Genomic DNA, 22413 nt, shown 5'->3' on the forward strand with positions numbered 1-22413 from the left:
GTTTTGAATGGGTTTTTGACGCAATGCTTCTAATAATCTCTCTGGGCAACGCTGGCTTAATCAAACGCGAACCAGTGTTTAGTAACATCATCTTCACACATGAAGACCACTTTTATGAGTTTTGAAGCTTTTATGTGCCGTTAAAAGGGTGGCTAGCTAGCAAACGGCTAAATGAGACTACAATGTCGACGCGGATATTATACGTCATCACGAGTGAACACGGAAATTCTTTCTCTCGCGCCTTCAATCACAATCAATGCGTGGACGCCTATGCGACACTGTGTGTAGTTCTGGATTAGCTTAGCACAAGCTTTTTACCTCTAGGGCTCGCAGTTACGCTTCAAAACTCATGAAAGTGGTCCTCATGTGTGAAGATTATCCCGCTGAACCTTGGTTCGCGTTTGATTAAACTTGCGTTGCCCACCGACATTATTTGAAGCATCGCGCCAAAAACCCATTCAAAAATCCCATAGACAGAAACAGTGAAGAACCTGGAAGTTCGGGACTTCCGCATTCAGCCTACAAAAATACGTCATCCCTGGGGCTCTCTATTGCATATTCAGTAACAGGGCACTTATCCGAAGGCAGATAAGAGCCATGCTATCTTCCCAAAAGCGATAATTTAGCGTTTGCGCTCGTTTAACGCCGTGCGCAATGCAAATTGGGGCAGGCACAAGCGCATTATAATTGTACTGTGCATAGGCGTGCCACATGCCAAAGCAGGCGTTTCAGAGCTAAAATGTGGGGATAGATGGCATTATCCTATCATCAGCAGCATGCAATTACTTTGCGCTAAGAGCTTTGAAAATCACCTCTTAGCTGCGCTCCAGGTGCTAAAACACTCGCTGCGCTTGATCGCACCATAATCTCCGAGCTGTGCAGCGCAGAAATGCATTACGCACGGACGTGCCACCCCAGGACATCAAGTTCTGCTGCTAAAATTGGGTAACTAGCAGATTATTCGGTGACGCAATCAACTATAATTCACTGAGAAACTTTTATCACATCGCAAGGAGGGGTTATGGTAAATTAATTGAGAAAACTTGTACATCGTAGCCTACTTGCAATAGGCTATTCACCTACTGCTATCCGATAACCCGGAGGGTCGTTGGCACCACAGCCGATCTGTCACAAGCTCTCTCCATCTCTCTTTGTCCTCGGCACGAGTGAGTCCACTCTATTACGCATGGAGAGAATTACAGCATATTGCATGCCTCGCGCAAACAGCGATCGCGAGACAGGAATCTGATTGGTTTTGATTGACGTAATGCCCAGCGTTGCCTGGCCACAACTGTGAATAATTCTGGTACTTAAGACCACCCAAATCAGGTATTTTGGGGGCGCAGATGATTTTGGCACGGCTCTAATTGTTAGGGTATGGTTAGATGGTGTAGTGTGTGGACCCAAATGCAGAGGAGAGAGAGGCAGCAGGCAAGGCAAGGCAGACCAGGCAGGCAAGGATTTGAGGAGAAAATAAGTCTTCACTGAATGATTCAAAATAACAAAACTCACTAGCACGAGGCTAGGCTATACTCCAGAACAGAATGTCAAAACATACAGATCACAGGGTTGCTGATACATACCACACCGGGGAACAGATAGACAATGATCCCACAAACACCACACACAGACTCAGACAATATATAGACAGCTAACTAATGACACATGAGGGACAGCTGGGAAGGCAGGAACACAGGGCAAAATGGAAGAACTGATTGGTGGGGAGAACTCAGGTGATGGGGCAGACTAATGAGACACATAGGCAACAGGTGGGAGGAATTAAGGCCGACTAACAAGGGAACATGAACAGGTGGGGAGAAGACAGAGACTACACAAGGAATAAACACAACACAACTAATTTCTGTACAGCAAATAACCGAATGTCCACTGAGCTTAGCTCCTCAGGAAATATCACACACAACATAGCAGACAAACATAACAACCAATTACTGTACAGCATGTCCACTGAGTTTAGCTCCTCAGTAAATAATCACACAGCAGGCAGAGCAGGCCACGCCGTGGCCTGGGCATGACACTAATTTGCGCCTGCGACACGTGCCGTGAACTTTTCCGCATCCCCGCCGAGAATTGCATCCCCACCATATTTCCGGGCTGTTTTAACTTAGAAATCAAGGAGGTCACGTCTACCCAGACAATTATATCACTTTTAAACAGTTACATTTCTGTATAAATCATTACAATATGCTCCCATGAGGTGGGGATGCTACTGGGTGGGGGTGCAAAACTCAGCATAACACCTGGACAAATATGGAAGGCAAACTGGTTATTTCCCTGCCTTAAGGCACGCGCAAGCATAAATAGGGGATATCGCCTGTACGAAGATAGGGCCCATTGACTCAAGGCTAGGTTTGGCTATGGTTAGATGTAGCGGTGCCTGGCGGAGATCTGCACTCTACTGAGTGCACTTTTCTAGATTATGTATTGTTTTGGTCATTTTTGTATGTCATATTGATCTCAATATATTTGTTTTCTTTATTATTGCTGTGTGATTTCCGACATAATGGGAGAAGCAGGAAGAAAAACAGTGAGTGTTTGCTACTGGCCGGCACCGCAGATTCCCAAGAAACCTCTCCTTCATCCAGGTGAGACTGGGACACACACAGGTCAACTGACAGTACTGACATATAACTTGGGTGCACTGAGTGGAGAGATTACCTCTCATACAAATTTAATTCATAATGATACCCTTGATTAGCGGCAGCTGATGTTAATTAGCTCTTTACGACACATAATCACTTCACCTGGGTGAGTTATAATAATAATAATAATAATAAACATGGGTTTTATATAGCACTTTTCTAGGACTCAAAGACGCTTTACAAAAAAGAAACACTAAAGGGGCGGGGACGACGTAAGCAGGGGCGGACTGGGATCATAATTCAGGCTGGGCATTAGATACCAAGCAGGCCAGGCCGATACGGGCCGACGCGTGTGCCGGCGTCCGAAGGGCGGCGGCGAAAGATTTGGGGCGTTTGAAGCTCAATTTGGGCCGTTTGAAGCCCAATTTGGGCCGTTTGAAGCCAGATTTGGGTCGTTTAAAGCCAGATTTGGGCTGTTTGAAGCCCGATTTGGGCCGTTTGAAGCCCAATTTGGGCCGTTTGAAGCCCAATTTGGGCCAAGTCCAATTTTACAATGAGATGCACCCACTTTAAACCTGAACAAAGTAATAAAACCACTAGTAAACCAGTAGGCGGCACCTGGCCTGCTGTTCAGTGAGTGGCCTGGCCTGGCCTGCAAATTTTTTTTTTTTTTTTTTTTTTTTTTGGCAGGCCAGGCCAGGCCAGGCCACCGGGCATTTGCCCAACGTGCCCGATTATGCAGTCCGCCACTGGACGTAAGTGCAACAGACAATGGACAAATACGACACAGGCACACAGGGATAGGCAGGGGGAGCTAGGAGAAGGCAGAGGAGAAGAGATGGGTTTTGAGGCGGGATTGGAAGACAGTGAGGGAGTCTGATTCTCTAATGTCCATGGGAGAGAGTTCCAGAGCTTGGGAGCTGCCCTGGAGAAAGCTCTGTCGCCGAAACTGCGGAGGTTGGATTTGGGGGTGGAGAGAAGGCCGGCAGAGGTGGATCGGAGGGAACGGGAGGGTTGGTAGGGGGAGAGGCGGTTGGTGAGATATGGGGGGGCCAGTTGGTGGAGAGCTTTGTAAGTGATGACAAGGATTTTGTAGGTGATCCGGGAGGAGATGGGAAGCCAGTGGAGTTGTTGAAGGACTGGGGTGATGTGGTACCAGGATTTGGTGTGGGTGAGGAGACGGGCGGCTGCGTTTTGGACCAGTTGGAGTTTATTGATGAGGGTGGTGTTGGTGCCGTAGAGGAGTGAGTTGCAGTAGTCCAGACGGGAGGAGATGAAGGCGTGAATGAGTGTTTCAGCAGAAGGGTGTGAGAGGGAGGACCGGATCTTGGCAATGTTGCGGAGATGGTAGAAAGAGGTTTTGACAATATGGCGGATGTGGGGCTCAAGGGAGAGGGTGGGGTCAAAAATTACACCAAGGTTGCATGCCTGAGGAGATGGGGAAACGGTGGTGCATTCGATGGTGAGTGAGGGGTTGTTGAGTTTGCTGAGGGTGGATTTGGAGCCGATGAGGAGGAGTTCAGTTTTATTGCTGTTTAGTTGAAGGAAGTTGTGTTGCATCCAGACTTTAATTGCAGACAGGCAGGAGTTGATATGGGAGAGGGGTGGGTTCTGAAGGGATTTAGTGCTGAAGTAGATCTGGGTGTCGTCGGCGTAGCAGTGGAAGTTGAGGTTGAAGTGGCGGAGGATCTTACCAAGAGGGAGGATGTAGATGAGGAAGAGGAGTGGGCTGAGAACGGAGCCTTGGGGGACACCGTGTGAGACTGTGGAGGGGGCGGAGGAGTGGTTGTGGAGGGAGATGAAGTGGGAGCGGTTGGAGAGGTAGGAGTGGAGCCACGGTGCGGTGCCTTCGATACAGAGAGCCTCAAGTCTGGACAGCAGGATGGCGTGGCTCACGGTATCGAAGGCTGCACTCAGGTCGAGAAGGATGAGGAAGGTGAGGGATCCAGTGTCAGCAGAGGTGAGGAGGTCGTTGAGACCGGGCGACCCAATCAGCAGCAGCTACGGGCGGGCTCTAGGCAGACCGGGTGTGACGCCTCCGAGAAACGCCTTTGCCTTGTAGTTCTTTCACTATCCAACATGGCGGCGGCTACCGAGGCTAGCTCCAGTGGGCTAGCTACAACAGTTATATTATATGTTGGGGTCAAACATTCTATTCAAAACAATAAGCTAACATAAACGTTAAACACTTAATCTTACAGTGAGTACGAAACTGTAACCGTATTGCTGTAAAATTATCAACTATGAACGTTAGTAAACTTTATTACTAAGACTCATTGTTGTAGGAGCATTGTTGTATTGTTTGGGGAGCCAGCCTTCAGACCTTTGCCAGGCTGGGAGAACTTCGATTTATGTCAGAAGGAACAATGCAGAAGAGTTGTGCATATATGGGACTCCGTAGAACTGAAGTGGTAAGTTCAGAAAATATGTTTTATTACTCCAGCTAACGTTATCGGTTTTAAGGGGTGCAAGCGAACAGCTTGTTCAAGCTAACCGTCTGTTCATAGCAATGTCCAATCAACAGGCTTGCAAGCGCTAGTCTTTCAGGGTCTGCATAATACCATAAAGTCTTTCTGATTACAAACAACCGATAATGTTAGCTGGAATAATGCAATAGACACCTATTTTCAGAACTTAGCAGCCATCAGCTAGCTTTAAGGCTAGTAGAATGGCTAGCCATTAGCCAGGGGCGTCATGCGGGCGGTGCCAGATTTTTGGCGGCGCACAAAGTGCGGCGGCAAAAAGGAATTGGGGGGTTGGAAGCCAGATTTAGAGGAATATCTCATTTTAAATTAACAGACTGAGCAGGTGTAACCATAAGGCTATTTTCCAAACTGCTCTCAGCCTCCTGGAAAGATCCATAATCACCAGACTAAGTATATTGCCACTGCCCAGGCTCAATGGACTTGACAAAAAAGGGAGACCACACGTCAGAGTCCTGCGCGGGTCTGATTTTCAAGACCCGGTTCCGCCCGGCCCCGCGACATGCAGTACCGACCCCGCTCCGCGAACCCGCACATATGATCAATCAGTACCGCAACCCACCCCGCCCCGCAGACATGAGACCCGCGCTCCGATCCGGAACCGCATATATATAATAACCGTTAATCTGCAGTGCAAACATTTTGTAGTGAACCTAACGAAACTGCCACCGTTTCACACGGGAGGCGAACAGCAGTCTTTCTGGCCGAGACTCGTCAGCTTTTAGCAGCTGCTAGCTCACTAACCAGCTGGATAGCTCTGCTATCAGACACAGACAGTTACAGCAAGCAAAGTGACTTACCAGCTATTTCCAATATGTCCGGTATAATCCATAGCCTACTGCCTTTATGATTGCTGTTGGAGGAACGTAAATCCACGTTGGGATGAGACCTCTCCACTTTCACGCTATCCATCCATGACATGTTGTTGCCTGTTGCTATGAAAACAGCCAGTGTGTATGTTTGACTGGAAGCTAACGTTAGCCTACTATATTATCTGTCCGACTCGTATTGTCTCCAATCAATCACCTTGACCCCGCAGCTGAGTTTTGAATGTTTTGTGCAGTCCATATAGCGTCACACATTGCACAGTATGCGCATACTTGAAACAATGCCGGTTATGTAAACAAAGCGAAAACGTGCGTCAGAAACTTTTCTCCTCTTCAAGTCAGACCAGCTGCCAGACACACCCCCTGCCAGACACACCCCCTGCCTCCATCTGAGTGCAACAGAAAAACATACATGGCTCATACGTTGTCGTTGTTCCACCCGCCCCCCGTCCGCATTTAGTTAATTTTTACCTGCCGCCCGACCCACCAATTTACAGAAGTGTATTTTTTACCCGCCCCCCGCGTTTTTTTGCGGGTACCCGGCGGGGCCCCGCGGAACCCCGACCCGGTGCAGGACTCTGCCACACGTTTCAAAGCAATGTAACACAATGTTTATTTTGGCTGGTATGGCCTTTTCAGAAGGTAGACATCTTTTCTCTTCCATTAGTCTCATCTAGTGTCCTCTACGGCAGGAGTTCCCAACCATTTTTGTGCCAAAGACTGGTAGATACATATGGAAAAAAAGTTGCGGACCGGTTGTCAATTTTAATGGTTTTAGTTACGGTATATATATTTACTCACCAGGTGGCGACAAAGGGTAAATAACAGCCTTTTGTGTTGTACTGTATGTAGCCTATACAGTATTTATGTTTTTGTTTTAACTACAAACATAAATAAATGTGAACTTGAAACTATGTTTCAACTACCACACACAGCCTATAATATTATAGCCTATGTTTATATATAAAAAAAAAAAAAACTCTCAAAAATCTGAGGGGGCAATTGCCAATTCCCTCAGTTACAATGGGCATGACGCTTCTGCCATTAGCCATTCACGCAAGAGTCACACAAACACAAAGCCCCTCTCATCACTGCCCAGTAAACACTATGTGCTTCAGTTAGATTGAATCTGTTAAACTAACATTTGTTCCAAAAGGAAATAAATCATAATGTTAATCAAAATGCCACTGAAACATTAGCTAATCAACAGAACTGCAAAGATCAGTTCATCGGATAATTTCCCCCGTATGACGCTTGCATTGGGACCTGTGAGCTTTTCCTTCAAGTTTAATGATCTCTTCATTCAATAAATGATACTGTGAAGTGTGAATATAGCTATCACAAGCATATAGTAGTCCTTTCTGTCTGATATTTTGGAGCTGTTACTCAAGAAATTGGCCGTTAACACCGATACGCCCTTGTCTTGCATGTACTTGTCTTACTATACCAGCCCACCCTAATGAAGCAGGCTAACTTACACTTTGGAGTGAAGGCTTGGTATTTTATTGTCACAGACCCTGTCCCTCCTGAGAAGATAACGGTCTGTCAGGTCAGCACTGACTCAGTGTCTCTGAGGTGGGACACCCATGCTGCTGGTGAAGTGGGAGGTTACATCGTGACCTGTTGCTGTGAAGGAGAAACTGTCCAGGAGCTGACAACAGACACCAACAGCCTGATGTTCAACAGCCTGAGTCCAGGAGTGACATACTCCTTCAACGTTTCAACACGACTGAAGAACGGAACAATAAGCAAGCCTGCTGTGATAACTGCCTACACAAGTAAGTTATTCTTGCATGATTTTAGTGGGGGTCAATATTGATGTTATGTGGAAGAAACCCCAGGGGAGAACACGGAGAACATGCAAACTCCACACAGAAAGCCGCCCCCCTTCCCCCAAAAAACTATTTTTATTGGTATTTTTCCACAGTGTAAACAACTGTTTCACAAATTGTTTTCTTGCACGAATATGTCTTCTGGTAAATTAGGCATATATAGATAATCCACCAAGCAACACTTGACACAAATATAGGTAACCATTTCACAGCAGTCCAGCCCAGCCATGGTTCTAGTTTGAATTATATCAAAATATATGTTGCATGGTGTTGCCCAGAGCCGTGTAGATAGAAGAGTCTCGACATCTCCATTCACTCCAATGGACCAGTTTTTTACTCTCCAGAGTTCCAGGAAGTAAGGTCCTGGATTAAGCAGCACTGTCGAGTTGCAGCAAAATAGACAATTTGTGTTGTACTCTGAAAGGGTTTTTCCTTCCTTGAATCAAATTGTACATTATAAGCTTTATTTTAGCATGCAAAAGTAGCGCGAGACCCATTCCTGGCTGTTCATTGGCTGAGTCTCGCATTTTGGTCCTCCGCTGATGCCACTCTCTCCCTAGAGGACACTAGTGTAGCCTATGTAATGTATGCCGAATTGTTACAGATAACCATATTTCAATCAATATAAAGCATTCGTTGATTTGAAGCAGTCGGTTGGTTCTCCATCTTCACGTTCTTCTTCCTCTCGTCATCTGGTCCATCAACGACATCAACGATCTTTATATCACATCTTTTTAACCAACCTGTCTGCTCTGACCAGACAACTAATGGGCCTGTTCTGTGATATTTGCGGTACATTCGGGTACATGATTTACCTTAGTATAGCCTACACAACAAGGTTATCTTTGTTGGCAATGTTTATTGACAAAAGCACACTGGCAGATACATATACCAAATGGTTTAAAGTAAATCTCTCAAAGTCTCAAATCTGTCAGCATTATACAGTCTATGGTCAGCATTTGGCTTGTGTTATTGCAATATCCTAGGTTGAACAACTGATGATCAGCAATATTCTCACAGTAATATGTTAGCGTTACCATTATAAGCTCAGGAGAGCAGAAAAGTATATAATGAGCCATGCACTTGGGTATTAAAACGTAGCATTAATTTTCACAAATACTTTGATCAGGGGGCAATGTGCCTCTGTTGTGTTTTGCTGCTCCTGCTCCATGCTCCGGCGGTCATCCCTTGAAGAAACAAACAACACTGTGTTATATTAATCACTATAACATTAACGCCACCAAATTTCGCTTACAGTCAATGTTGCTGTGCTTTAACACTTTGAGTGCCACGGCCCTTGGGCAAAAGGTTGCTGTACTGTGCCACATAGGCCGCAATGCATTTTAATATAGCCATATCATTTTTTGTGTTCCTCTTATATGGACAACCAATAGCCTCAATGAAACTTTGAACCCTTCTGTTTCATTTAAAAAAAAAACTGTGTTTATAAACCGTTCCATTTTGGAAATACACCCCTCTGAAAAAGAGTGTTTTCGACCGAAAAGAGCATGCTGAAATTAGTTTCTGAGATAATCACATCTTTATGTTAGAAAGGCGACAGAATGAATTCTGCTTTGAGTTGAACAAACATCGAGCCTGCTGCTGCATGGGTGTGTGTGTACTGTCAATGGTTGTATGCTGTTAGTGCCCTGCGTGCCCCACCCCCCTCCTCCTCCTCCTCCGTGGTGGGAGGAGTCGAGTGTCTCTGCTCTGCTGCGGTTTGCTCTGAACTGAAAAGTCCGCTGCCTGCACCCCCCGCTTTTTTACAGCGTGTCCTCGGCTCCCAGCTGAGAATAATGTAACTTTTCATAAAGACGCTGGTGTCGCCGTGTCGGCAACTAAATCATATGGATGGACTATCGCAGCGGACACGGATGGGGCTCAATTGTGGCAGCAGATGACTGCTGTTCACAGGCACAGCTAACGACGTTATGCTTCAAGCATATCAATGGCGATTTCCGTTTCCTCATGACTTCTTCTCTCTTTTCTCCTGGCCTTTGTCTAATCGGGAGGGCACTGTCGCCACCTAAGGGTTCTGTAAAATAGGTTAGACACATTCAATAGCTCCCATATTGTAAGAGGCGATGTAAGAGGCTTAGATCGACATTCCCCCGTCAAAATATGAATTTGGAGTTATTGACGACATTTGGCGTCGCTGGCAGCCTACGGTAAATTTCTCTTGACGCCATATGGCGTCGCTGGCACTCAATGTGTTAAGAAAGCAATTCTTCATAAAAGCAATTATATAAGTATGACAAGTGGAACGCGCATAACATTTTCCACTCCACCCCTCCCACACCGATTTTCTTATTTTTTAGGGGGGCAGGGGATCTTTAAAATGAAATAGCAGGTCAACAGTATAGAGTGTAAGCCAGGTGTATTCACACCTATCTCGTTTGGAGCAGTTGTTCCGAAACAGAGAGCGTTTTCCCCCTTGGTGCGATTCGTTTGGGGGAGTGTGAACACAGCAATCGCACTCGGATGCGGGACAAAACAAGCGGACCGAGATCGCCAAGAAAGGGTGGTCTCGGTCCGCTTTAAACTAACTCTGGTGCGGTTCGTTTGTGGTGAGAACGTGATCCGACCTCGATCTGCCACAACTGCAGGAAACAGTGCGCATTTTTGGATAAACCAGCTGCCATAGTCAGCTGTACTGTGCGTAATGGCCTGAAGAACGAGCATTTTTATCGTTTAAAAAAAACATCTTCATTCAGATCCTGTTTTGGCGACTTGTGACTTGCATGGATAAACTTTGGGGGATTTTTGGATCATCACATCAGCAGTTTGAACTTAATCAACTTACCTCTGGTCTCCATTCAATAAATGGATACTCTGAAGTCTCCGTGATAGTAATAGCTGATCGAAGTTGCGAGGGTCTTTGATCTTCTATCTCCAAATTCCTGATAACCTAAATAAATACATAGGCTTACATAGGCTACATAGCCTACATAAATAGGCAGAATGTTCACATTCTGCTTGTCTGCCAAGAGCCTTCTCCTGTGTGATATAAGCTATCTTTGACTACACTTTCTTCAAGAAACAGTGGGTGAGTATATTTTTAGGCTAGATTTTCTCTGTCTGTAAAGCAGTGGGGAGTTGTGTAGGCTAGTAGATTTTCTCTGTCAGGAAATCATAGAGTGAAACTTAAGAGTAGTTTAAAGCTATTAATTGCTCTCAGCTGACATCAGGTGAGCAGCCCTTGTGAACGAGGGAGTGATTGTTGTGGGCGGAGCTCAGAGCCCCTGTTGAAAGAGTATTTCTTTGCATAGTCAGTCTAAAGCGGCAGCGGTAAGCGGCACGAAGCCTCTGGGCACGAAGACTAGGGAGTCTATCGTGGGAGTCCATCGAGGGTAGGCCAGAGAATAGGGTTCTGTGTTACTTCTTTTTTACTAACTACCTACCCTTCTACCCATGTGTCTTTCCCCCATCCCCGTTGTTACATCAGCCCATAGACGCCGTAGATATGGCAGCTTCAGATGTAGTAACCCATGTAATTTTTCCTACCCAAACCGCACAAGTATTCCCTTTACTATTACTGCAGGACTCTGGAACTGTCAGTCAGCTGTTAAGAAAACTGAGACCATCTCAGCTCATGCTCTATCTCAATCCCTCCACTTTTTAGCTCTCACTGAGACCTGGATCATACCTGAGAATACTGCTACTCCAGCCGCACTCTCCGTGGCTTATTCGTTCTCCCAAACCCCCAGAGCCTCTGGGCGTGGGGGAGGCACTGGTCTCCTCATTTCACCAAAATGGACCTACACGGTCACTAATCTCTCTCATCTCTCTATATCCTCTTTTGAGTCCCATGCAGTTACTGTTTCCCTACCTGTCAAGCTCAACATTGTGGTGATCTACCGCCCGCCTGGTCCACTTGGTAACTTCCTTGATGAGATGGATACCCTCCTCTCCGTCTTTCCTGAAGATGGCACTCCACTCATCCTTCTGGGGGACTTCAACATACAGGCGGTAACCCTGCAATCCCCCCTCTTCCTTAACTTCTTCTCATCCTTCGATCTCTCCCTCTCTCTATCTCCACCCACTCATAAGGCAGGGAACCTGCTTGACCTGGTCTTCACCCGATCCTGCTGCACTTCCAACCTCACTGTCACTCCTCTTCCTGTATCTGATCATCACTTTATAACCTTTTCTCTTCCCATCTCCATCCCCAACTCCCTCCCAGCTCCCACTCACACTATCACCACCCGACGCAACCTAAAATCTCTCTCACCGACAGCCCTATCCTCGGCTGTCCTGTCCCTGCTCCCTTCAGCTGAGCAGTTCTCTCTCCTATCCACTCAAGAGGCTTCCACTACTCTTTTATCCTCTCTCTCCTCTGCTCTTGACTCTCTCTGCCCTCTCACCTCGGAACCTCCTCGATCCTCTCCCCCTGCTCCTTGGTTGTCTGAATCTCTGCGAACTCATCGAACAGAGCTTCGGGCAGCTGACGGTACGTGCACATCATGAAGTGCTCGGCGGCTTGCCTGCTGAAAAAGCCGCTTTGACGCTGCATCTTGATAGGCTGTCTTGCTCTATTTCCGTGTCTGATTGGTCCATTTACCTCGCGCCCCCTGCCGCTGGAACCGCCCACAGCGTTTCACTGTCGCAGACTAGAGGCGGCTTGTCTCCGAGCGGCTTCACGCTCGCGGGGCGGGACTAGGGCGGGACCTTTCGTTGAAGCTACCCAATGACAGCTCTTCCTACACATTTCCTCCCCGCACCCTCCTGTGTACAACGTTTCTACAGGCTACAGCTCCAAGCTGGAAGCTGGTTTGCACGCCCACAAAACGCTGCGACACAGCGGAAAAGCGAATTTGCCATTGTAGATGTGCACGTACCGTCAGAGGAAATGGAGAAAAACACAGAACCCAAGGGATCTCTCTGCTCACCACCTTATCCACTCTAACTTTACATGTGCTGTCTCAACAGCAAAAACCTCCTTCATTTCTGAAATCCAGTCCTCTGTCTCAAACCCCAGCAAACTATTTTCCACCTTCTCCTCTCTCCTCAACCCTCCCTCACCTCCCCCACCATCCTCCCTCTCTGCTGATGATTTTGTAACCTTCTTTGCTAAGAAGGTAGATGACATCAGCTCTTCCTTCCCCCCTCCAGTCAATAGCTGCAACATTCCTGACTCCAACTCTTTGACCCCTGCTACAGGACTTACCTCCTTCTCTCCCCTCCCCCCCGAAGAGGTCCTTAAGCTTGTCAGGTCTAACCGTGCCACCTCCTGCCCCCTTGATCCTATCCCTTCCTCTCTTCTCCAATCCATCTCCACAGATATATCTCCCTTCCTCACTACCCTTATCAACTCCTCTCTATCCTCTGGTCTTGTACCAGCTCCTCTAAAGACTGCTAGAGTCAAGCCACTCCTTAAGAAACCCTCCCTTGACCCTACTGCCATCCAGAACTACCGACCTGTCTCTCTTCTCTCATTCATTTCCAAAACCCTTGAACGGGCTGCTTCCGAACAACTTTCTCTCTATCTCTCCCAGAATGACCTACTAGATCCTCTACAATCGGGCTTCAAGGCTTCTCACTCTACTGAGACGGCTCTCCTTTCAGTCACTGAGGCCCTACACACTGCAAGGCCTCATCCCTCTCCTCTGTCCTTATCCTCCTTGACTTGTCTGCAGCTTTTGATACAGTAAATCACCAGATTCTTCTCTCTACTCTCTCTGATCTAGGCATCTCAGGATCTGCACTCTCCTGGTTTGCCTCCTATCTCTCTAACCGCTCATACCAGGTTCTATGGCGAGGATCTCTATCCAGATCATGTACTCTTAGCACAGGTGTGCCCCAGGGCTCAGTCCTGGGCCCCTTGCTATTCCTTCTCTATATCAGATCTCTTGGCCATGTGATCTCATCTCATGGTTTCTCTTACCACTGCTATGCTGACGACACTCAGCTCTACCTCTCTTTCCCCCCCTCAGACACCCAAATCGAGGCACGTATCGCTGCATGCCTCAAAGACATTGGTGCTTGGATGTCAGCCCACCATCTCAAGCTGAATCTTGGTAAGACAGAGCTACTCTTCCTCCCCGGGAAAGACTGTCCCCTCACCGATCTTTCCATATCCATTGACAACACTACGGTGTTTCCCTCTCAAACAGCTAAGAACCTTGGAGTGATCCTTGACAATCAGCTGTCCAACTCAGCCTACATCGCAGCAACTGCCCGCTCCTGTAGGTTCTCCCTGTACAACATCCGCAAAATCCGTCGGTTTCTCACAAGGGAAGCAACACAACTCCTGGTCCAGGCACTGGTCATCTCTCGCCTGGACTACTGCAATGTTCTTCTGGCTGGGCTACCTGCTGCAGCCATCCGACCGCTTCAGCTCATTCAGAACGCTGCAGCCCGTCTGGTATTCAATCAACCCAAATTCTCTCATGTCACTCCCCTCTTCCGGGACCTTCACTGGCTTCCCATCACGGCACGCATTCAATTCAAAACACTGGTACTGGCCTACAGAGCAGTACACCAGACAGCCCCCCAGTACTTACAATCTATGGTCAGGCTCCGAATCTCTCACCGTTCCCTCCGCTCCTCCACCAGTGCAGGACGCCTCGCCCCTCCTCCACTACGGGGGCTCAAAAGTCGCTCATCCCGTTCGCGACTCTTCTCGTCCCTGGCACCTCAATGGTGGAACGAGCTTCCACCTTCCGTCAGGACGGCCGAATCACTGCCAATCTTTCGGAAAAGACTAAAGACACACCTTTTCAGGCTCCATCTGGGCCCTTCTTGAACTAACTTCTTTCTCTCTATTAAAAAAAAAAAAAAACTACTAACCTAAACTAAACTTGTACCACTGTTCCTTCAAAAGTTGTAGTTGTTATAGACTGTGTTTCATAGTTGATTGCTCTATTGGTGACAAAAATGTGATATTGTAAGTCGCTTTGGATAAAAGCGTCTGCCAAATGACGTAATGTAATGTAATGTAAATAAATAAATAACTTTCTGCCCCTCTCTCTCTCTCTCTCCGATCCCTCCCTCTTTCTTTCTCTCTCTACTCTCCTCGCACGGGGCACGCCCGACGTAGCCTACAATGTAGGTCTAACAAAATGCATTCTTATAATCATATAGGAAAATCTCTGGGAATTATTTTTTCCATCCCGAGAGGCTATTAGCCTACCGGAGTGTCTCCTTGCCAATCCAGGAGGCTTGGCAATACTATTTGCACCGTTTGATTTGTGGCTGTGTGAACACAAACGAACCAAGGCACAAATGCAACAATTGTATCAATTAAGTACCTGAATTGGAACAAAGCAAACGACCTACAGGTGTGAATACACCCAAGATTTTTTATTTTTTTTTACCACTCGAGAATTGATCAAAATGGTAAAAAAAAAAAGCTCTAAAATACCACATTAAGACAACACTCATCTACAAAGAGCCGCTCATGGGAGAAAAACAAAACACATATAACAACCCATATGATCAACATTCCAGTGTTACAACATAGTGCTACCAGCCACGTAAGGTGTAAGGCAGGGCTATTCAATTAAATTGTTCAGAGGGCCACATTGTCAGAAACCTAAAGGGCCGGGGACGGACCGTTCCCTGAGCCCATTATATGTACACTTGACACAAAGCGTCACCACAATTTTCAAAACTTGTATTTCACTACATTGCAAAAGTAACTTAATTTTCATTTAAAAGTGCTTAATTTCTGTGCAACAAAAGCTGTGTTAAAGCCCCAAAAGTAAACACATTTGAAACAATTCTGACCTCTCTTAGCTACTGTACACCACGGCATTGTAAACATTTATAGTGCATCAGGAAAGGAAAACAACTGTAAACATTCTTTCTTGTTTAGAATCTAGCTAGCTGCAGCACACATCTACTGAAAAACCATTTATAATGCATCTTTCTTGATTAGCTACATCACAGCGCCATCTCCTGAAAAACATTATTATTGCACGTTTCTTGTGGCTACATCACAGCATCTCCAGTGGATCTGACTTGTTTAGCTCACTTTAGCTAGATCACATCTGGAAAACAACCATTTTCGGGTCGGGTGTAATAAGTAAATGAGGTTTAATTGTAAATATATATATATATATATATATATATATATATATATATATATATATATATATATATACGATTCAAAATACAATGCTACAGCATGCGCTGGGACGCGTCATCAGTGATGTTAACTGGGGTCGTAAGGTGTTTCGGGTCTATCCAACATCATACACCCTCGCCCAGTAGACCCAGCCGAGGCCGATTAAGACCCCGACCCGCGTCCCGGAAGCAGCCGCTCACGGATCAGCCTTCCTACTCTGTCTGCAGCGTTGCCCGCGGAAGGGTTGATCATGCCCAATCCGCTGCAATAGAGCTAGTGCTACACCGCAGGATTGAAAGACCCTTCGGTGCATGGAGGGCTAAGGCTCTGTGGGTTAATCCCGGCCGCGCTCCTCCTTCGTCTCACCAGACCCTCCCAAAAGGCAATCCTACTATGCCGCACCATAGACAAAGAGGATGCCTGGTGTCTGCTATTAACCTATCAGAGTTGTACCACAGACGGACTCCTTTCCCATATAATGTCAGATAAATCAACACCAAGTTTCCCCTGCCACACTTCTCTAATCCTCTCAGTAGAGGCCATGGTGCAGTTGTCAAACAGACATACAAATCTAGAGATAAGATGCTTGGAGTGAGGAGGGCTCAACAAAACATAGAAAAAAGCATGTTAATTTAGGAGCACTTCAAAGGTGTGAATTTTGGAGCTACATAACGTTAGGCTTGTTAAATGAAATCGAGGCCGATCCCAAATATAAATGAAAATGTAGCCTTGAGTCCTTCAAAGTGAAACAATCAAACAATCAACAATCAAATGGGCTGACTGTGAGGTAACGTAACGTAACGTTACCAGTTCAGTCGGTTAGTGAGAATGCCTACCAGATTAGCATCATTAGCCTGGATGCAAACTGCCCATGCTAGGCAGTGTCAGGACGGATGGATGCTAAATAATCTTCAGCCTCAGCCACCGATGCGGTCGTTTCCTACCTCCCTCCTTTGAGACAATGGAGAGCCTGGCTGGAACCAGCATTAGGAGGCCTTTTCACTTTACTTCATCATATGGTGCTGATGAACAATGAGTTGGTTGTGTAAATCAGGTAGAATGCAAAATGCCCTCAGTATCTCATTGCCAGAGATCACTGGTTCGGCTACGTTTCAATTGTTGGCATGTAATTCAATTAATTGCAGATGAATACTACTCAACTTAAAACAACGAATGAAAATGTGGTTAAAATTATTCTGTGTTATATTCATATTCTCAGAGACAGACTTGGAGACCTTATTGGAAGATCTGGGACTGGAGCAACACTACACAGAGAAGCTTTCGCTGAACACAGTACTTCAGATTGATGAGAAGACCATTGCTGATAAATCTGCTAAGTGTCATTCAGATCTTCCATGGTGTTTTCTGAAGAAGTTAATGCTGGTTAATGTGACAGCTAGGAATGTGAAATGTACATCAGTATGTGAGTCAAACTCTGATGCTTCTGCTGGGAATACAGGTTTTAGTTTTGATGATCTTGATGATGACAGTACAAAATCAGGTGACATGTTAAACCCCTTAGACATTATTACTGCTCTCTTTCTGTGCTCTGATGGCTTTGTACAGCAGGAGCTGGCATTGAAAATGTCCATGTGTCAGTTTTCAGTGCCTCTCCTGCTTCCTAACAGTGACACAAACCAGTGCACCCTCATGCTCTGGGCCATGAGAGACATTGTTAAGAAGTACAGACCTCAGTCACTTTCAGAATCCAAGGGCTTTATTGAAGAGAGAATTGTTCTCTCTGAACTTCCCATGGTGTCTTTTGTGAGACTAGGTGAGTGCTCCTTGTCCAAGTCAGAGATTCTCAACAAGCTTCTGAGCAATTCCCAACAGTATCATGACACTTTTGTTCACCGCAACATGGAGTGTGGTGATAGTCCAAGGAGAATATCAAATGGATTGGCTGAAATTAGTTGGTATCTTCCATATGGGAACAAAAGCATTGACATTTTTGGTGAGCCAGTAGCTGTAGCTAACCTCAGGGGGGACATTGCTTTGTTTGAAGCACAATACAATTTTTTGTGCCAGACATCTACAGCAGTCTTTGTGTTCTGTGACAAGTTGGACTCCGAGTACAGCAGGCTATTGACGAACCAAGACAAGAAGGCACAGGTGTTCTTGGTTTGTAACCAACAGAGCAAGAGTTTCAGTCGTGATGCTCTGAAAATAGTATCAACTGAGACAAACAGCAACATCATTGTGAAGACCAAGCAGATGAATGATGCAGACTTTGTCAAAAACTTGCAAAAAACAGTCAGGGATGCAGTTGAGAACTCAAAGACCAAGATGCGAGTGGAGCAGATGGCTGAAATCGCCCATGAACTGGGAATCTTGGTTGATGAAGATTCCCCAGAGTGTCAGAGTGCCAAACAAAAAGCAGATGCCATCACTGCAGAAATACAAGACATCCCACAGTTCAAAGAAGCCCAGCTTCCCTTGCAAGGCCAAATATGGAAAGCTCTGATTGATTTAGAGAAGGAAGAATGCAGGCCCCCCAAAAAACACGTGGATAGCATAGAAAAGTACAAAAGTGATCGCCTAGAAAAGAAAATAGAACTTCGGAAACAGCAGAATGGTTATTCCATGTCAAATGCAATGACACGCTTCATAACAGGAATATCCAGCCCAGGGATAGAGAGGTCTTATTTCCTGAAATGGATGCGAATTAACCTTGATAGTCTGTCTCATAAAAAACTCTCTGGCCTCAGGGAGCAGTACAAAGAGGAATGCCAGAAGTCTGAAAACCAAGAGGAAATTAAAAACCTTGGCAGACAACTTTCCAACAGCTCGTTGGGGACTGAACACTTCTTGCGTGAAATAGGTCAACTCTATGAGGCTGCAGTCTCCCTTTCAGAAACGGACCCATCACACCAAATACAACATCTGCCCAAACTGTGTGCAGAATTGCTTCTTGATGGATTTCCCTTGGAGATTATAGATGGAGTTGCATCCAACATACCTCTGAGATGGGTGAGTGATGTTCTCTCTGAGTTGAATGCCTTGGTGCGTCCAAAGAACAAGATACTGGTGGTCACAGTTCTTGGAGTTCAGAGCACAGGGAAGTCCACTCTCCTTAACAGCATGTTTGGAGTGCAGTTTGCAGTCAGCAGTGGTAGATGCACTAGAGGTGCCTTTATGTTGCTCATCAGAATCAACGAAGACTTCAAAAAGGTAGTGAACTGTGACTTCATGGTGATCATTGACACTGAAGGCCTGAAGTCACAAGAGCTTGCACAACTGGAGGGTAGCCAAGAGCACGACAATGAGCTTGCTACCCTTGTTGTGGGGCTGAGTGACATCACAATCATCAACATGGCAATGGAAAATTCAACAGAAATGAAGGACATCCTACAAATTGTAGTCCATGCATTTCTCAGGATGAAAGAGGTGGGCAAAAAGCCCAAATGTCATTTTGTTCACCAGAATGTGTCAGATGTGTCGGCCCATGACAAGAACTTAATGGACAGGAAACTACTTTTGCAACAGTTGGATGAGATGACCCAGGCAGCAGCCAAAATGGAAAAGAAAGAGGAGAACAAGAATTTCACTGATGTGATGGAATACAATCCAGACACCGGGAACTCCTACATCCCTGGACTGTGGAATGGGACTCCACCAATGGCACCAGTTAATGCAGGGTACAGTGAGGCTGTTTATGATCTCAAGAAGAACATAATCCACATTTTGGGAAAGTGTGACTCATCTGCTAACAATGTCTTGGAGTTTATGGAGTGGACAAAAAGCCTGTGGAATGCAGTAAAACATGAGAACTTCATCTTCAGCTTCATAAATAGCTTGGTGGCTGATGCCTACATGAGGCTGTGCACAGAGTTCAACAAATGGGAATGGGAGTACAATAAACATATGGACACATGGCTTACCCAGGCTGAAACAAAAATTTCAAACTTTGGTACAGTTGCTGTGAAATCTGACCTACCCGACAGGGAAGATTTTCTCCGTGGTTTGAAAGATGAAGCAGAGAAAGAGTTGATAGAACGGCAGACAACTCTGGATCAGAATCTGACAGCGTACTACAATAAACTAGACTGCCATGTCCATCTAGTAGAGCAATACAGAGAAGAATTCTTTAACAATATAAAAACACTTAAAAGGAAAACGCAGAACTCTATAGATAGACGACTTGAAACTGCAAATGAAATGAGACAGGGGATGATGAAACTTGATAGAATCAAAAACAGACATACAGAGGAATTAGAACATAACGTGTTAATATTGACTCAGGAATGCCGTCAGAGAAAAGCCCAGATGACAGACGGAGAGCTAGACAGAGAATTTGATGAGGTGTGGCATAAAACAGCGAGTGAATTGTCCTTTGTTGGGTTAAAGACAGATGACATCTTTGATAAGGTGGATTGCCAACTGAGGGAAAATTTAAGATACAAGGGGAGTTTCGTCAGTGAATTAGTCGATGAAAGAAACCTGCATGATTGTGGAAAAGAGCCCTTCAAAGTGGAGGGATTCCATAAGCGTTACCCCACAGTGAGTACATTCTTCAACATTGAAGAGGACACAATTTCTGAGAGCTTGGCAATGGCTGACAGCATCATAGCCAAATGCGAACAGTTTGTTACTGAGAAAGTGGAAATGAAAACCAATTATCATAACAATGACATCGTGGAGATCCTACGCATGATTGACGATGGGCTGATAACTCAAAAGATTAAGACCGATAAGTCTTTCAGTCTAAGTCAGTTTGAAGTTTCTCTAAAACAGCACATATGTGGAATTGCAGCCAGAAAGTTTCAGAAAATGCATGAAGACTTCATACAAGAGAATGACCCTTGCAGATGTCTAAATCAGTACAAAGAAAAGTATCGTGCTGATTTTAAAGACCTGTTCCATGCACGAGACCAGTGCCAGAAGAAAGCAGAAGAATTCACAAAACTCTGCTTACTGCCTGCAGTGGAAGCCTATGTCAACAGTTCCTTGGGTCCAGATATCATTGGGGAAATGCTGAGAGGCAAACCTTTACAATTCTGCACACCGACAGTGTTCCAGTACTCGATTTTAAAGGATTTGCTTGCAAAGGAAGAATTTGAGAACTATTCAACCTACATTTACTCAAATGAACTTTATGCAAAGAAATGGATACATGGCCAAATTGTGGAACACTTTTCAAAGGGGTCTGCAAAGATTGAGTTGGAGGATCGACATCTGAAAGCAAGTATCAAGAGTATAAATAAGGCTATCACAAAGGCCCAAATCACCAAGAAAGGCAACTTGGTGAAATTTGTTGAAGATATCTGCAGGGAGCTTGATGATGAACTGGTCATTTCACAGGATGCTCTGGGAGCTTTCATGACCCTCAACCATGCCAACCAGGAGCAGTTTGCTCAATGTCTCAAAACATGTGTGGAAGAGATGGAACACGCCCTTAGGGAGACGTTTAAGAAAACAGACATCCAAACTAAACTCAGACAACTTTGTTTCAGGCCCCTGAACAATATTTTGAGCGCAGTGATTGGCTGTGGCAAAACGTGTCCCTTCTGCAAAGCACCTTGTGAGGCAGGAGGTACACCCCATACTGACCACTGGGCTTCAGTACATCGGCCACTGGGTCTTGGTAGAGTAATTGATAGTAACAAACTCACCATTGAAATATGTTCTTCTCTTGTGGTCACAAGTAGCAAATTCTCCTGCAATGCTACACACGATAAATTCCACCATTTCAACAAATACAAAGACATATTTTCTCACTGGAGAATTCGTCCAGATAAAAGCCTTGAGGCATCAGACTACTGGAAATATGTGATGGCAAAGTTCAACAAGGAGTTTGCCAAAGAGTATAAGGCAGAGCCTGCTGATATTCCTCAAACTTGGAACAAAACTTACATTACAAAAAAGCAAGCAGAAAAAAGTCTCAAAGAACCGTATGGTATCACTTTGTTGTGGAGCAGGTTGACTGTTGTCTGAGCGGGTTGTCTGTGGCGGCCTACCCGAGCGTGTGGATATTTTGTTTGTGCTGCCACTTTCGACACAGGGGTGTACAGTGTCCAATATTTGTCCCAAAATCTCACTATTATGGCACGTTTCACACCATACTCTGAAGCAACGCTCAACCTACGCTGAACCAACAAGTTTCATTTCGGCGTCCTTGTTAACAGGCGAAGCCGTTCACACCAGCCGCGCGCATGCCTTGCTCAAGGCATGCTCACGCCGCGCTCAAACGATCATTCAGGATTCAGTCCTATTTTCCAAGCGTGACGCGTGAAGCTGCCAGGCATTAATTCAATGGAAATTGTGGGCAGGTTCAAGGCGCACTGAGCAATGCGCTGAGGAAAAGAGAGGGTTTCTGGTGTGACCGGTTAAGCGTGAGCTCAACTTCAGCATGAGCTCAACTTCAGTTCTGCTTATGTTAAGCGCCAGGTGTGAACAAAGGCTTAGTGACCTTTGGGTGGGTTTGACAGCCTGCCATCTTTTTTTTTACTCCTCCTGAGGTTAGCTGACAGTGTGATGTCATAGAGGTGGTCTACCCGAGCGCGTGCATATATCGTTTCGTTTGTGCTGCCACTTTCAACGCAGGGGTGTACAGTGTCCAATATTTGTCCGAAAATGTCACTATTGGTGACCTTTGGGTGGGTT

General features: G+C 45.7%; 1 protein-coding gene across 1 annotated transcript in view; it reads left to right on the forward strand.

Moving 5' to 3' along the window:
* LOC310799430 (interferon-induced very large GTPase 1-like) overlaps positions 1–22091 on the forward strand; it is a gene marked incomplete at its 5' end in the record, with an annotated part of 40671 nt that extends 18580 nt beyond the window's left edge. The window contains 3 exons of the mRNA XM_083662012.1: positions 2532–2603; positions 7425–7688; positions 17030–22091. Of these exons, the coding sequence (XP_083518138.1) occupies positions 2532–2603; positions 7425–7688; positions 17030–21744 (5051 nt within the window). The 3' untranslated portion in view covers positions 21745–22091. The remainder of the gene's footprint in view (positions 1–2531; positions 2604–7424; positions 7689–17029) is intronic.
* Between the last annotated feature and the right edge of the window lie 322 nt (positions 22092–22413).

This window comes from Poromitra crassiceps, assembly GCF_964638095.1.
Source record: "Poromitra crassiceps genome assembly, chromosome: 27".
In the NCBI taxonomy this organism is placed as follows: domain Eukaryota; kingdom Metazoa; phylum Chordata; class Actinopteri; order Beryciformes; family Melamphaidae; genus Poromitra; species Poromitra crassiceps.